Consider the following 14,399-nt stretch of genomic DNA (forward strand, 5'->3'; position numbering starts at 1 on the left):
CACTCGTTCCAACACAAAATCGTGAATACTCGGGGATTCAATCTACTTGAAGTAAATTATTCACATTCGTTTCTTTGACTTTATCCTCCGGCCAGACCGACCGTTTACGCGCCGGTTCAATCGGGCATATCGTCCCGTCTCACGTTCTCTTGTCGCGTATTCAATCAATCGTATGGCCAGGAGGGCTGACCTAACTTCCAATCGCTCAATTTACAACGACTTAACCAGCTCGTCACAAGGGGCCAACAACACCTAGATCCAGTCTCCCTTTTTTTTTTTTTTTTTTTTTTTTTTCCCATTCATTGCCCACCTGTGGAGCTTGTTGCTTTGCCCGTTACAGTTAGTGCGCATGTCTCATAGGGCATTTTGTCACTCGTCGATTTTTCCCATTAACCGAAATAACCGAAAAAAAAGCCGGAAACAAATAGGAAAAGGATAAAGGGGAGCAAAGGGAACCTTTCTCTTCGGCAGTTTAGCACAGGAGAGAGTATCGGAGCTTCAAGCTCGCAGATATGGGCCACCATGGCAAGAGGCATTGGAGGCACAATGGTGCGCATCTGAAAGTTCGGTCTGCCCTAGGTGCAGGAAATGCACTCGTTGGAGCAGCCATTGGGCATGAAGACAAACGAGGGGGTGATACGAAACCTAACTTGAATCCTTTGGAGAACATTGATGAAAACACTGCCGCAATGGTGACAGTTGACGAACAAGGACGCTTTCGTGAGGGCTCAAATTTAAAATATTTACTTGCACGTCAAGCACAAGAAAGCCCTAGAGATCCAAATATGGTGGTTTCAACTACAGTTTCTACGTTGCCCGCCACTGTATCAAACTCAGTCACCAGTCTTGCAGAGACTGATTCACAAAGTGTTGTCCCGTCAGCTCCGCCAAATAACTCCTCGGTACTGAGTCCTGTATCAGGTCCTGTGACTGCGCCGGCACCTTCAAGCACTAATATCACTGCCCCTGAAAACGGACCTGGAACTCCCTCACAGCCCCCAGAAGGCGATCCTACCTCGCCGATGTCTGATTCTAGTGTCACCTCTTCTAACTTACCTACATCGACCATTGATATGACGTCTTCAAGCTCCGCTTCTGCATCTAGCCCTGCGGCGTCTTCCCCCTCGTCAACATCATCCACATCCGCAGCTGAGCATGTCACGCGACCTCCTTTTATCCTGTTGCCTATATCGACTCACTCTGCTTCCTCGGTTTCCACGCCACCCGTCATACCTGTTGAGCGTTTGCCAGCAGAAACAACGCCACACCTATTGCCAATCACCACCTCTAGCCCCTTTTCAACACCTTTATCATCTTTGCCCTTGTCGTCTATATTCTTGGCTTCGACGTCGTCTACATCATTGTCACCCTCATCGTCATCAATTCCTAGCAGCACAACAATTACATCATCGAGTGCTATGATCAGTTCAAAGTCGGCTCTAATGCCTACTTTTGCTAGTGACTTTGGTGGCAGAGGCGGAGGCGGAGGAGGTGGTGGTGGTGGAAACGGGGACTCGACTGCAACTGGCCGAAGTGGTACGCACACATTTGTAGGCGACAGTCCTGCTGATACCTCCGGATCTCCCCCTGATTCGACAAGAAGGGTTGTAGGTGGCGTGGTTGGTGGTGTTGCCAGTATCGCTCTTCTCATAACAGTAGTGCTCCTCCTTCTAAGAAACCGGAAACGAAAAACCGATTTTTCCCACGATCTCGCATCAGGGGACAGGGGAATAGCAGCAATATTACATTCAGGATTACCAGGTGTGATGTCTGAACGTTCTGCTAGCACAGCTACTGGAGGAAGCGCCTTGGGCGCCACAACTCTCTTCAGCAAATGGAGAAACTCCCATCAATCCACTAGGACTCTCGAACCACCACCTAGCAGCGAAAGAGGGTTTCACAAAGTGTCGGGGAGAAAAATCACATCAGTTCTAGAATCTGGTGGTGATGGATATGATGACCCATTCGGCGCAACCGGAGAGAGACTGTACTCCGAAACGGCCTCTGCCGATGCCGGTGCTGCAAATAAAAAGACTGGTTCACTCACAACGATTGCCCCTATTCTCCCCCAATCCTCTCCGACCTTTCAATCCCGGCCAGCCATCTCTCACAACAAGATGTCACGAAGGGCGGGGCCAATTGCACAGCCTCTCACCTCCCCACCGTTCGGCCGCCCACCCTCACAAGAGGGTGATTCCTCCCCACGTGTCGTCCTCCGCGCTTCACCGGCACGAACCCCACTAACCAGTTCAGCCGATATCGCTACATCGACAACAATGGCCTCAGCTGGCTCAATTGCTCTGCACCCCCCGCCACACGAATCGCTACCACGATTACCCGTCCATCAACGGGTTTCTGGCCAAGATGCGATAGGGAGGAGTATGGCTAGTTCAGACGGCAGTCGTGCTAGTCGATTTACAGAGGGGATTTAATCAACAGCAAATGCTTTTTTTGTATAGGGATATATTTATGGTGTTTTCCCAATTTATTATATACCTTATTTGTTTTATCTGAAATGGCTATAAATGTTATTTTGATTTGGCGATATGATATTACTTATATATACCAAACCAGCCGGAGTTATTTTTTTTACAAAGGGTGAATCGATGTTTTTAGCGCTATCTCCTCCTTCATGTACTTAAAATCTTTGGATTATTTCGCAGACTGTCAAACAAACTGCTCGAGATACTTGATGTCTGATATATTAATTATGAATTCTTGGCTATATCTAATAGCTGATGCTTCTTTTCTTTTCTCCTTCTTTCCATTTACTGTTGGCATCCCTATCGCTCACTAGAAGGTATATAAGCAGTGCTACGCCCGCTAGAGAGTTACAATGAACCAACCTTCCACCTCCATCATTTACATATATCCTTCTCCCCCCCCGCCCTTCCACTCCTAGTTGGCCGCTTTTCCTTCCTTCTCTACATATTGTTTTTCTCTTACATATTCGGAGATTTCCGCTTTACAATACGCTACCTATCCTATCGAACCTACGTTGTCTCAATCTATATAAATACTATTTCATTTTTCCCCCACATCCATTTCGACCTGTATATATATCATCACACTTGTGCTCCTTTTCACCATCTTTGCGATTTCGATATCTATATATATTTGTATATAGGTATCCAATTGGCCAACCTTCTAACTTCTATCGTTAATACCATTTTTTTTTTAAAAAAATCCTCTATCTGAGGCTGCAAGTCATCGAGACGTATCTTTGGCGTAGTTTGGTATGTTGGAACAGGGTAGCTTTTGATTTATAAGGTGGCGCGGTATGGATGAGGGTATTTATATTATTTCCGATGCCATACAGAGGGACCATTGATCCCAGACACATATACAAACATATATATAGCGATATATCGTTTTACCCTTCGCAGATGGGTGATGATGGAATGTCATACGTTCATTTGCCAGCAACACAGTGCACAAGATATCAGAATACCTATGTATATACGTATATATAGATATTTCAATTATATAAACGCACAAAATGCCACCCAATCAACATCGTTGCACATTCATCACGCAAATTCCCCATGCTTGCTACAGCGATAGACACGTGTGCGTCATTCCAGAAACCTCTTTCCCCCCTGGCTACCTTTTAGTCGTTATATTGTGCGCGAAATTGCCGAGTTTAATTACTGCTGTTTCCCCTTCTATAACCCGAACATTTAGTTAGCAGTTGTCCTTCCTCCCTTGTCAATAATCCCTTGGGGAAATTCTCATAAGAAAAACCAAAATTAAAAAGAAAGGATGGTTGACAGGTGAGCTCGGGACATACATTTGCATGTTGTGCAACCGCAGCTACTACCGCCGCCAGATGAACAAGTACACGACTGTGGACCGTCACAGGGGCAGGAGTTATTTCCGCATCCGCAGGCCATGTTGTTGGATGTTTTGTGGTATTTTTTGGTTGTATTTGCGTGTGTTTGTTACTCTTCGTTTGGGGTATGCAATTAGCGTTTCTCGCTTATAGTTGCCTGGAAGAAGTGGAGGAAGATGAAGTAAAGGGAGTGTGGGCAAAGGGGCGGGGGGGGAGAAAGGGGGATGTGTGTACATACATTTGTTCCGCTTTTTGAATTTGGGTATAGAAGAGTATGAGTATGCTGATGAAGATAAAGGGAGGAGAAAAGGGGGAAAAAACAAAAAAGAAATAAGAACTTTTCGTAAGGGGTTTGTGTTATTTATGTAGAGCTTGGGGAAGGTCGAGATATACTTCTGTTAAGTCAATGTAGTCATTCTTACGTCACAAGTTTTGTCGACGCTGGGGGTTGTGGCGTTATCGGGCACAAGGGAGGATTGAATCCAACCATGGATACAAAGTTCCATATCGGTGCTTGAGGATCGAGTGTCAGAATGTCAAAGCTGGTAAGGGAAACCATTGTGTCTCCAATGGCTGTTTGAGGAAGAAAATCAGTAAATTTAGGTAATAATGATATAATCTTCGAGCGGAAGTAACTAGAAGGCAAGGAAAGTTGGAAAGAAAAGAGAAGGAAGATGAGGCAAACGAAAAAGCTAAAAACGCTAGAGGGGCTCTAGACTAAACGAATCCATCAATATAAACTAAACTAACCCATGTTATCACAAAACGCAAAAATTGGTACAGAGATTCTTCATCCTGACGCCGTGAATGAAAACTAAAAGTAGCCCCTGGATTGCCTCCCTTCCATTTGTTTCAATTCCATTCCCTATCATTACTCATTAGTATACATGTAACCGTTGTTTGAGTGTATTAGCATGGTTAACACGTCATGATGCTCTATCAACGCCGCCCGCCGCCAATTCGTACTATGCCGTCCGTCGCCGCTCGCCCAAGTTTTTTCCGACATTCTGGGCAATACCATTTCGCCGTCCGACTTGGGACTTCTGTGAGGCCGACGCAATCGAGATGGAACCATTCCTTGTCACACTAAGGAAAATAAAGTAAAGCAGGTTAGTTGTATGTGTTCGGGTTGCAGACTATATGATGGGAGGATTGAAGCGATATTGGAAGAATACATAACAACGAAGGGGGAAGAAAGCAGAAAATGCTTCAAAAAGTGTAAAATGGATAGAAAATTTAAAGAACGTAAAGAGCAGAAACAGTACACTTTTAAAGAGGAGAGTCGCGACAGCCACTCACATCATTATCCTCGCAGCAGATCATGGTCCCGAAACTCACGTCTCCGCACAGACAATATCTTGGCTCGTTCGGATCGATCTCTTCCAGTACTCCGTCTTCGTCGACCCGTAGATCCTCGGTCCTGGGAGGCTGGGAACCCACCCTTTGGCCCTGATCCCGCTTTTTCTTGACTGCTGGTTTGGCTTTGCGGCGGCCCACACTTACGGCGGCGCCGCCATCCTGGCCAGACGTTACGGGTCCTGGCGCCGGGCGTTTGCTACGGCGACCAGCCGCAGTCGTGCCGGTAGGTTGATCTGCTCCAGGTGTGGTCTTAGCCACTGCCGGGGTAGCACTCTTCCTTCGAAGTCGATCACGACCGGTCGCTTCCACAGGAGCTCCAGTGGCGGAACGCGGTCGGGACGTTGCTCGTGTGGTAGGTGGCGTTGTAGTAGGGAGGGGCTTGGATGTCGCAGGCCCTGTTGCTCGACGTAGATCAGTTGGAGACGGAGCACGTGGTGATACTTTTGAGGCTGCCGATGGGCCAGCAACAGCGGAAATTCGACGGCCTTTAGCTGTAGCTACACTTTCCATTAAAGGTTCGTCTCCAGATGGGTGAATGGTACTTGTAGAAGCAGACTTGCTCAGCTTGCGTTTTTTACTTGACGGTTTGGCTGTGACTAAGGAGACAGCGGCTGGAGATTCAACATCTTGCGATGATTCTAAAGCCGCTGCCTCCTCAAATTTTCTCTTCCTAGTGGCTTGCTTTGGCGCCTTTGGCCTATCCTTTACTATAGGACCGTTAGCTTTGAAAGATGTACCTAAAAGTCCAGATTGAACGTTGTGAAGATTCTGTTCTGCAGGGCTGGAAAACAGGCTTTTAAATGTAGACCCGATGTCCCCGAGTCGTCTCGCCGCCATCTCCGCTTCGACCGCAGCGAGAGCCGCCTGTTCCCGTGCAAGGTTTTCGCGTTTCAGCTTCTTCGCCTCGTTCAGTTTCATACCTCGGTTACTCAGTTTAGTCTCTTCCACCCCTGATACATCCGCGCTTACTTCACTTTTTAGGACGAGCTTTCCTGGAATATAATTGTTCGCTATGTCGTCGCAGTCTACAAACTCCGCACCAGTTGTTTCAGCATTCAGCTTTGCCAGTCTGTAGCCTTCCCATCCTCGACCACGGAGCGCAAGCTCTCGGTGGATCATAATTTCGCTAGGTTGCCAAACATTATTCTTCTTCATCTTCTTTCGAAGCTTGGTCATTTCCCATTCGGTTAACCGGAGCCACGGGAAATATTCGCTTCCGATTTTCGCATCTTCCGGCGGAGGTTTTAGCAATGCCAATGCGTTACTTGTAGAAGTATCGATTCGATTCATCTGCACATTTCCACTGGAATGTCGCGGCTGAGAGATACGACGACTCATCCCACGCTTCTGCTTTTTGGACTCCCGCTTGTTCTTTAAGGGAACGAGCTGCTTCGCTGCTTCAGCAGCACGCGATGAACCGAGTTCAACTCCTTCCTCGGATTGCTCGGTGCTGGCTATAGGTGAGTCTGGATCTCGCACGGCAAGATTGCCACCACGGGTCGCCGCGCCCTGTGACTTCCCTTTTTGTCCTCGTTTCCCAGCAACGGTTGAGGATGCCGCAGGTTGCCGGCTTCCATCGATGCGCAAAGTTATCCTTGGTACAGAGGGTGTCTTGCCAGCTTTACGGCCGTTTCTTGGTCGTTGCGTTGTTTCTGGTAATGTTTCAGCGCCGGGAGAGGCAGAGACGTCACGGGAAATCGCAGTACAGGTACTCGTTAGCGCATTCAACTTGGATTTGATGCTCCCAAGGCGATCAAAATACCGATCAACTACATCGTAAAGGCGGCATGCTTCTGCATACGCGGATTCTCGGGCATTCATCGCGCGCCCTAATTGTTCTGATATCTGCTTTCGTAGAACGACTGGCTTAGGACGCGAATCCGCTGGTAGGTTGGGTAATTGTCCATAAATCTTCGTAAGCTCATGTACTGCGTCTGCAGCATCCAGGTAGGTCTCGTCCAGGCCGCGTATCAGGGTTAAGGAACGGACAAGGTCCGACGGGAGGTATTCGGTATAGTCAATAAAATCGCTCACAGTGGCCTGCGCGTCCGGATCGGAGGGGCCCTCCATGATGATACCGCGTTCATCTGAATCGTCAGACATCATAGAACCCATGAGGCGCTCGAGGGAGAAGGTGAAGGGTTTCAATTCAGTCAAAACTCCGTTGGAGACAAAGCGATAGGAGAGTGGAGTGTCACCATCAGTGCGACAGGGGAGATCATAGAGTCACAGATGACGCATTGGGAAGATGGCCTCTGTTGACAATAGGTGCTCATATGAAGCGCCTATCGCGTCGGGAAAGTATTGGAAAGTTTCGAAAGTTGTGAGGGGGGATTATTCAGCGCTGGAGGATTGGAGAGAGCTTCAACGATCAGTCGCGAGGTCGTCGTGATTGGGCTGGGGATCGTTCAAGGAGGCAAAAACGGATAAAATATTCTGCCATAGTCATGTGATTTGGCTGTCCATCACTGCCAGCGTGGACCAATCGACGGGCGTGTAAGAGCCACAAGAGAAAGCACACTAAGATACGTAACTAAACGAGGGGGATTAGGAAGTTTAAATCAACGACTCCACAAGGCTCTCCTTGACAGACGTAGGGTCATAGCTAGCTTGTGTCTTCTGATACTTTAGACGCATTTTTACGTTGTAAGACTGCATTTCTGCTGATACGTTAATAATGTCTCAGTGTTCTGCTGTTGCTTTGTCAACAGGCCCAAGTAGTGAAATGAAGTGACTCCTGCTTTGATGTCATGTAAATTGATATAATTTACAATTTGCAACACAGTGCAGTCCACTGACCGTCCTTTTCTAGATGTTTATATATCATTTTAACTGATCTTCTCTTTATTGTCATTTTCTTCTTTATTCCCTCTTATCAACTGCTTCCCAGGCGGTTTTGCCTGGAGCCACTGTTCACTACCCGTCCAGCTTGATGATGCCAATGATGGATATGCAAGCCCGCCTCAAAATACTCTTCGATGGAGAAGACGAAGAGCTTCTCAAGACCAATACAGATCTTCAATCTGTACTTGAAATAGGCACTCTTTCTATGAAGGAACAGAATAACTTCAATACCCCAGACGCCCATCCCCCAGAAACCAGTCAAGAAAGTGCTTCCAAGAAAGTGGTGGCAGTGGAGCTCAGCAGCTCAGAGGATGGGTTCGATGAGTATCTCTCTGCATTTTCCGAAGTTGCACGGAAAAACAAAAGAAAGAAGAAGATTTGCAGCAAGAACGATGACAATAAGAGTCAGGGGAGAGCGAGTCTGGATTTGTCGACGTCAATGGCTTCCCACGATGCGTTTGGGGCAACACTCTGTGGCAATGGCGGAAGATTATTCTGCCCGATATCCGCCGTCAGTCGCTTTCCATACAAATATATTCGAGGTAATGCTGGGGAGCAAATTGCACAACGCTTTTTCAACGAAGGAAAGTTCTGGAATAGGTCTTGGGATATGTACGCATTCCACGAAAGAACCCACACTTCTAGTCCGGGTGTCAGACCACGGTGAAAATGCACATGTGAAGACAGGATGATTATAGTTATATGCCATCTGCCGCGCAATCACTTTTTTTTTTTTGCTGTCACTGTGACGGTCGACCTTTCCCTATCTTGTATTATTCATTTTCACTAACTCAAACATTCCATTAGATATTATATTCATCCGCCGCCCTCTATCTCAACTAAACCGCTTATTCTCGTTCCGGGACACCAAGTACAGGGCCTTATCGATGATATTAATAGTGCATTTAACATCCTGGTTGCCATTCCTTCAGATCAGGAACTGGGATTCTTAATCCCTTTCGAGAACGACGGTACCCCTCAACCACAGTATCTTGGAATATCGTCCTCTCAGGAGCAAAAAGAAGAGATGGAATCAAGTATACCAGATGCACCAACAGGCTATCATGAACCTCCCGAAGGTTGCTCCGCTGAAGTTGACCGTTCATTTGCCGCCTTCAAGGCAAAGATTGCGGCCGCCGTTGACGCTACTCGGAGAAAAAACAAGGCAACGAGAAAGAAAAGGGAGGTTGACCGCATCCAGAAATTACAGGGCTGGTGCCGTGCGATGAAGAGGACCCAGTGCTACCTTGGAATGCGTCCTCGACGCCCGCGCAATCTGTCACCCCCTACTACTGATGGTTTAGCATGGGAGGAACAGAAGCGCGTTGAACGGGAGTATGCATTGGCATGCGGTATTATCCTTTTACCGCTGGATGTAAGCAAACCAGCTCCATTCCGTTTTGCGAGTGAGCCAATCTTTGTTTGCGTCGATGTCGAAGCGAACGAGAAGATTCACCACCAAATCACAGAAATCGGGATATCAACTCTTGATACTCTTGATCTCGTTGGCATTCCCCCTGGGGAATGTGGGAGAAATTGGACCACCAAGATACGCTCTCGCCATTTCCGAATTTCGGAATACGCAAATGTTGTCAACAAGGAGTATGTTAGTGGGTGTCCTGACAATTTTGAATTCGGGGAAAGTGAATGGATTTCAATCTCAGAAGCTGCGGACGTTGTCGATGGGTGCTTTCAGGCTCCCTACTCTGCCAATACACCCCGACCCCCCAAAGATATAACTGACGCGGAAGGTAGCGATACCGATGGAAATGGGGAAGGTATCCCTGGAAGTGTTCTTCAGCCACCATTTTTGGAGACTGAACCCTGCGGCGATTCCGAACCCATCCCAGAACATAAAACCCGTCCACGCAACCTGATATTCGTAGGTCATAACACTGATACGGATCTAGGATACCTCGGGAAACTAGGATGTAAAGCCTTCACCAAGCCCCCTACCATCACCTCACCTACCTCATCTTCAAGTAACAATAAGAAAGAAGCCAGCGAGCCAGCTGAAGCTCCCAACTTCATTGATACCCTCGACACCTCTGTCCTCTTCCGTGTCCTAAAACGCGAAACGGAAGCAACCTCCCTAGGCAAAATCCTAGTCGATCTCGGAATTACAGGCTGGAATCTACATAACGGTGGCAACGACGCGCGCTACACAATGGAAGCGATGATTGGCATCACTTTTAGGTCTCGTCTGCTGCTCGATAACCCTGTTGAGTATAAGGACCATAGCAAAATGCCTACAACGAACGATTGGCCGCTTGTGTCTGGGCTCAGGCCACGAGTGGGGCCGGGTGTGGATGCAGAAGTTGACGGAGTATCACGCCAGAGGATGTTTGACTATGATGAAGAGATGAGGAGGGCAGTGAATGCGTATGATCGGAAGTGGAAGGCGGAGATCGAAACAAGGGTTAAGGCGAGCGTGAAGGATTTGGAGGCTAGAGTGCGGGACGAGTGTGCGAGTTGGGATGATGCGGTGGGGGCGAACGGCGCGGACGGCTTGGACGTGGATGGAGGAGAAGGGAGAGGGTTGAATTATTGAAGAAAGTTTGGAGAATGGTTTCGAGGGGGGGTTGAAAGGGGGGTTTCTGGGAGGTGTCTCTGTGGATTGGATGATAAGAATGCTTCGAAAGGGGAACCCCAGGTAGACTGGTGGAGGTATCCGGAGCCGTGATATAATGGCCGTATAGATTGGGAAGGGAAGAATTTGTCTTGTTAATTCCTTGATTGACGAAAAATTAGCTGATTCTCAGTTGATTTGAAAATTTCGTATCCTCGATACTCACCTCAAGAAATGAACTGCCTTAGACAACAGCCTCTCTCGTTTCCTCTGTTGTGTTTGGCCCAGTTTACCTGGAGCCCCAGGCACCTAACAAGCTGTTATCATCATATTCACCACCGAATATCAACATCCAAATGTTTGCCGGTCCCATTAAACAATTTCAATCATTCCGTCGCATCTCTTCACTCTCCTGTTTCCCCTCTTCGCTACAGCCTTGGGCCCATTGTAGTCTGCCAGCAAAACTCACCCATCTCCCATTTAACCTCCTTTCCATGAGAACAAATCAATAGAAAGAGCGAACTCACAATACGTTTCCCACCAGTATTCATAAATTCTTTCATCGCATACAAAGCTTCTGGCAACTCGACACCCCGTGGGGCCATGATGATGCCAAATTCGAAAATCGCATCGCACATGCGACCCCACCAGCTGCTTCCGTAGAAGCCAACAATTCGTTGGCCGTGTGGTGGCTCTGTGTTTAAATTTTGCAAGAGAAACGAGGGCGAATATTAGCACAACCAGCGGGAGAAAAGAAATTTTATAAACCCTGCGTAAATCTTTTTTTCTCCTCCAAAAGAAGAAAAGACAGGGAAAAAAAAGGAAGGCGTAACAAAACCCACCAAGCACACAGGTCTCTTTCACATAACCGTATCCGCTCAGCTCACCTCCCTGTGTCCCATCCTTCAAATAAATCCGCATGCCTGTAATGACATTATCTGCCCTGGCCACTTCAATCCTCACAATTTCGCGATCTCCATAGTTACCCACACCCTGGGTAAAGTCAACCTTCTTTGCAGCATGTCCGCCAAAGGTGTGCTTATCTCCATTCCGTCTTAATCGCGGTCCACAGTTGACACGCTCCCCATCATCGAAATCGATATACAAGCCATCCAAATAAGCACCTGTACGGACATCAATAGATTTGACGTGTTTCATAGATCTAGGTCCGTAGCCTAAGCCATCTCTAGGTTTAGCTAGTAAGGTCGCCCAGGACCAAACAGTCGAGGCATCGGGCTCCTTATATTCATCGGCTTCCATCTGAGCACATAAAATAGATTGCTTCGTTAACACCACCTTGGAGCCCGGGATTCTAATAATATCTTCAAGCCCAAACAGGCGCCAGACGTCGTGAACGGTGCGGGTCTTGCCATTCATGCCGAGCACAGTAAGTTTGAGGGGCCTGTTGTCCCTGCGGGGGAAGCGGGATTTGAGGTCTTTCATTAGGTAAATGGTGTTATTGCACGGGGAGACGACTGTGGGATACGACTCTAGATTATCGTTGAAGGAAACCTGCACGACCTTGGCTCGACATGATAGTTGGATGCCCAGCTTCGCTGGATCTCCCTGTCCTATTACGACAACACTGGGCGTTTCAGCTCGGACACCCGGTTCAAGAAGCTCATCGCCCGGAATCCAAAAGTGCGGGAATAATCTGAACGAGAGCGCATCGCGTAGATCCCATCTTGCATTATTCGCCGTCTGCCCCTCTATGACGACAACACCTTCCCGCTTGTGAGCCACGCTGTATGCCGTTCTAGAGAGAAAGTTCCTGGGCCAGTGCTCAGCGTAGCCACGTACCATGATGCCGGTGCTATGTGGTGCACCAAAGGCATGGCCGACTTCGTGGAGGAAAGCACCTTGGCCGATCGAGCAAGCCTCCCACATGGTGGCACATTCGCCATTGTCATTGCCAAGAGTTGGTCCAGGGGCTCTGGTATCGAGCAGACATTCATGAACTTCCTCAATAAACCGTGGCCAGGAGTAGGTAAGATGACTGCCAAACATCCCTAGCGAGATGCCATGGCCGTTATGGGCTCCTAGTGCCGCGTGTGCGAGGATAAGATTCTGGTCGACGGAGTAATGGGAGTCGAGAATCAGGCCTGCAACGATTGGGTGACTGGACGGGTCGAAGGGATGGCCATAGTTTTTCAGCGCAGCCAGGAAGATGTTAAAAAGCTGATTCTTATCAGAGGCCTGTTTATTCTGCTGAGCAATATTCGGGTCTCTCAATTCCATAACCGTCTTATCCGTCCCGACCAGATGGATCTTCGCCGTAGGGCCTATGTTGTTATTAGCATGTAGCGTCTCTTGGGCCTCAGTATATAAAAACGCCTGACTGGTGGTATTGGCTGTCCGCTCCTCCTCAAGCCGGAACGAACGACGACCTAGGCCCTTAATTCGCATATCTTCAGCAGTGAGGGCTTGCCACATGTAGGCCGCGATGCGGAACTTGGCAATCACGGCGTCCAGGGTCGAATGCCCATTTGGAAGGCCGCCACTTCTACCAGGCGGACAATCGATAATCAGTGGGGAGTCCTTGGCAATCATGATGGCAAGATGAAGCGGTGGAGTGTTTAATAATGGGTAATAGTTGAGGGAAACAACAATTGTTTCAGTAGAAGGCAATGATGTCGTCCTATTGTAATGGCTGCCAAGTCGAATAATGAGGTTATTAGGTCCCTCAGAGAGCATGGTAAGGAAGGCAAAGCGGCCTTGGACAACCGGATAGCTTTGCGCTGGGAAGTCCTGAAATCCCGATACATTCTGGTTCTCAGTAGTAATGAAGGCCGCTCTACAGGAGCCCTTGACGATGAGACATCGCTAGATGGTCAGTTCAGTCAGCTGCATGTTTCATATCGAATCGCAATTGGCCCCTTAGAGTAAAGAAGAGCGGATATCTACCTGATGAACAGTCTCGCCTTGCGAGAGGTTATCGATATTAAAGAACCCACTGCTAATAGGCATTTTGGGCGGCGGCTAGTCAAGCGCTTGGGCTTTGAGGAGATAGTCACAAACCATATAGAATGGTTATATGTCGCAGCAAGCTATCACATAAAGCTGCTTTGCCTTTTGAGGGTATTACAATTGCCTTGATCCCTCCTGGAAACGAGAAGACTCTTTTGAACTCTCCTTAGAAACATATCACTCCATGGGCCATCAACTGTGCACTGCACCTTCTGAGAGGCTAACTGGTGGAGAGAAGGTTGTTAGAGCACTTCAGGACACAACCGGGAGCCCGTATATATACCATTTCCTACCATGCATCCACAGATGAAATTAATGACAGAAAGCAGCATGCTGGAAATAGCTGCTAGACATCAACCAGTTCTGATACTCATGAACGCCCAAAACATGAACCGAACTAGTCCACTATTTTGACTCGGGAAGTCTGCCAAGCCAAGCCCGAGTCAGCCACTCGGCATTTCGCCAAAAGATAGATATCAGGACGCTTTTATTCGAATTGATCAAGTCTGGCTATGTATTTAAAGTGCTCCCATATCCTTGCCCTGCCAAACTCAGACCTGTCACACACCGGATTACTTACTATGCAACGCGCAATAACAATGTATTCATTATATGTAAGTATCGCTAGTAATAGTGGTTAGCAAGGAAAGATTAAGTTAACTACTACTCATCCGACGACACTTCAAAGCAATAATCGTCGGATAATAAGAATGAAAGTCAACAACCCTGTGAGAGAGGCAAACGAGGTAGGTAATAAGAATAAACCTTTCCTTGTCCTTCATCACCTCACCAAGCAGGCCGTAGTACATCACCGAACAAAACTAAACA

General features: G+C 47.8%; 4 protein-coding genes across 4 annotated transcripts; 2 read left to right on the top strand and 2 right to left on the bottom strand.

The window, feature by feature from the left end:
- Positions 1-512: 512 nt before the first annotated feature.
- Positions 513-2,747, top strand: HCBG_07371 (uncharacterized protein; the record flags this gene model as incomplete). Its single annotated transcript, XM_045434420.1, has 1 exon — positions 513-2,747. One exon carries the CDS (start codon positions 513-515, stop codon positions 2,430-2,432), a length of 1,920 nt encoding a protein of 639 aa, XP_045284627.1.
- Positions 2,748-3,390: 643 nt separating this feature from the next.
- Positions 3,391-7,297, bottom strand: HCBG_07372 (uncharacterized protein; the record flags this gene model as incomplete). The annotated part of the gene is made up of 6 exons (XM_045434421.1): positions 3,391-3,665; positions 3,791-3,845; positions 4,071-4,115; positions 4,255-4,405; positions 4,777-4,918; positions 5,171-7,297. 6 exons carry the CDS (start codon positions 7,295-7,297, stop codon positions 3,648-3,650), a joined length of 2,538 nt encoding a protein of 845 aa, XP_045284628.1.
- Positions 7,298-8,135: 838 nt separating this feature from the next.
- On the top strand, positions 8,136-10,586 carry HCBG_07373 (QDE-2-interacting protein; the record flags this gene model as incomplete). The annotated part of the gene is made up of 2 exons (XM_045434422.1): positions 8,136-8,647; positions 8,843-10,586. The coding sequence occupies 2 exons, from the start codon at positions 8,136-8,138 to the stop codon at positions 10,584-10,586; spliced, it is 2,256 nt and encodes a 751-aa protein (XP_045284629.1).
- A 390-nt stretch (positions 10,587-10,976) lies between these two features.
- On the bottom strand, positions 10,977-13,571 carry HCBG_07374 (uncharacterized protein; the record flags this gene model as incomplete). Its single annotated transcript, XM_045434423.1, has 3 exons — positions 10,977-11,056; positions 11,447-13,427; positions 13,509-13,571. 3 exons carry the CDS (start codon positions 13,569-13,571, stop codon positions 10,977-10,979), a joined length of 2,124 nt encoding a protein of 707 aa, XP_045284630.1.
- Positions 13,572-14,399: the final 828 nt, after the last annotated feature.

The sequence above is a fragment of the Histoplasma capsulatum genome, assembly GCF_000150115.1.
Source record: "Histoplasma capsulatum G186AR genomic scaffold supercont2.12, whole genome shotgun sequence".
In the NCBI taxonomy this organism is placed as follows: Eukaryota; Fungi; Ascomycota; class Eurotiomycetes; order Onygenales; family Ajellomycetaceae; genus Histoplasma; species Histoplasma capsulatum.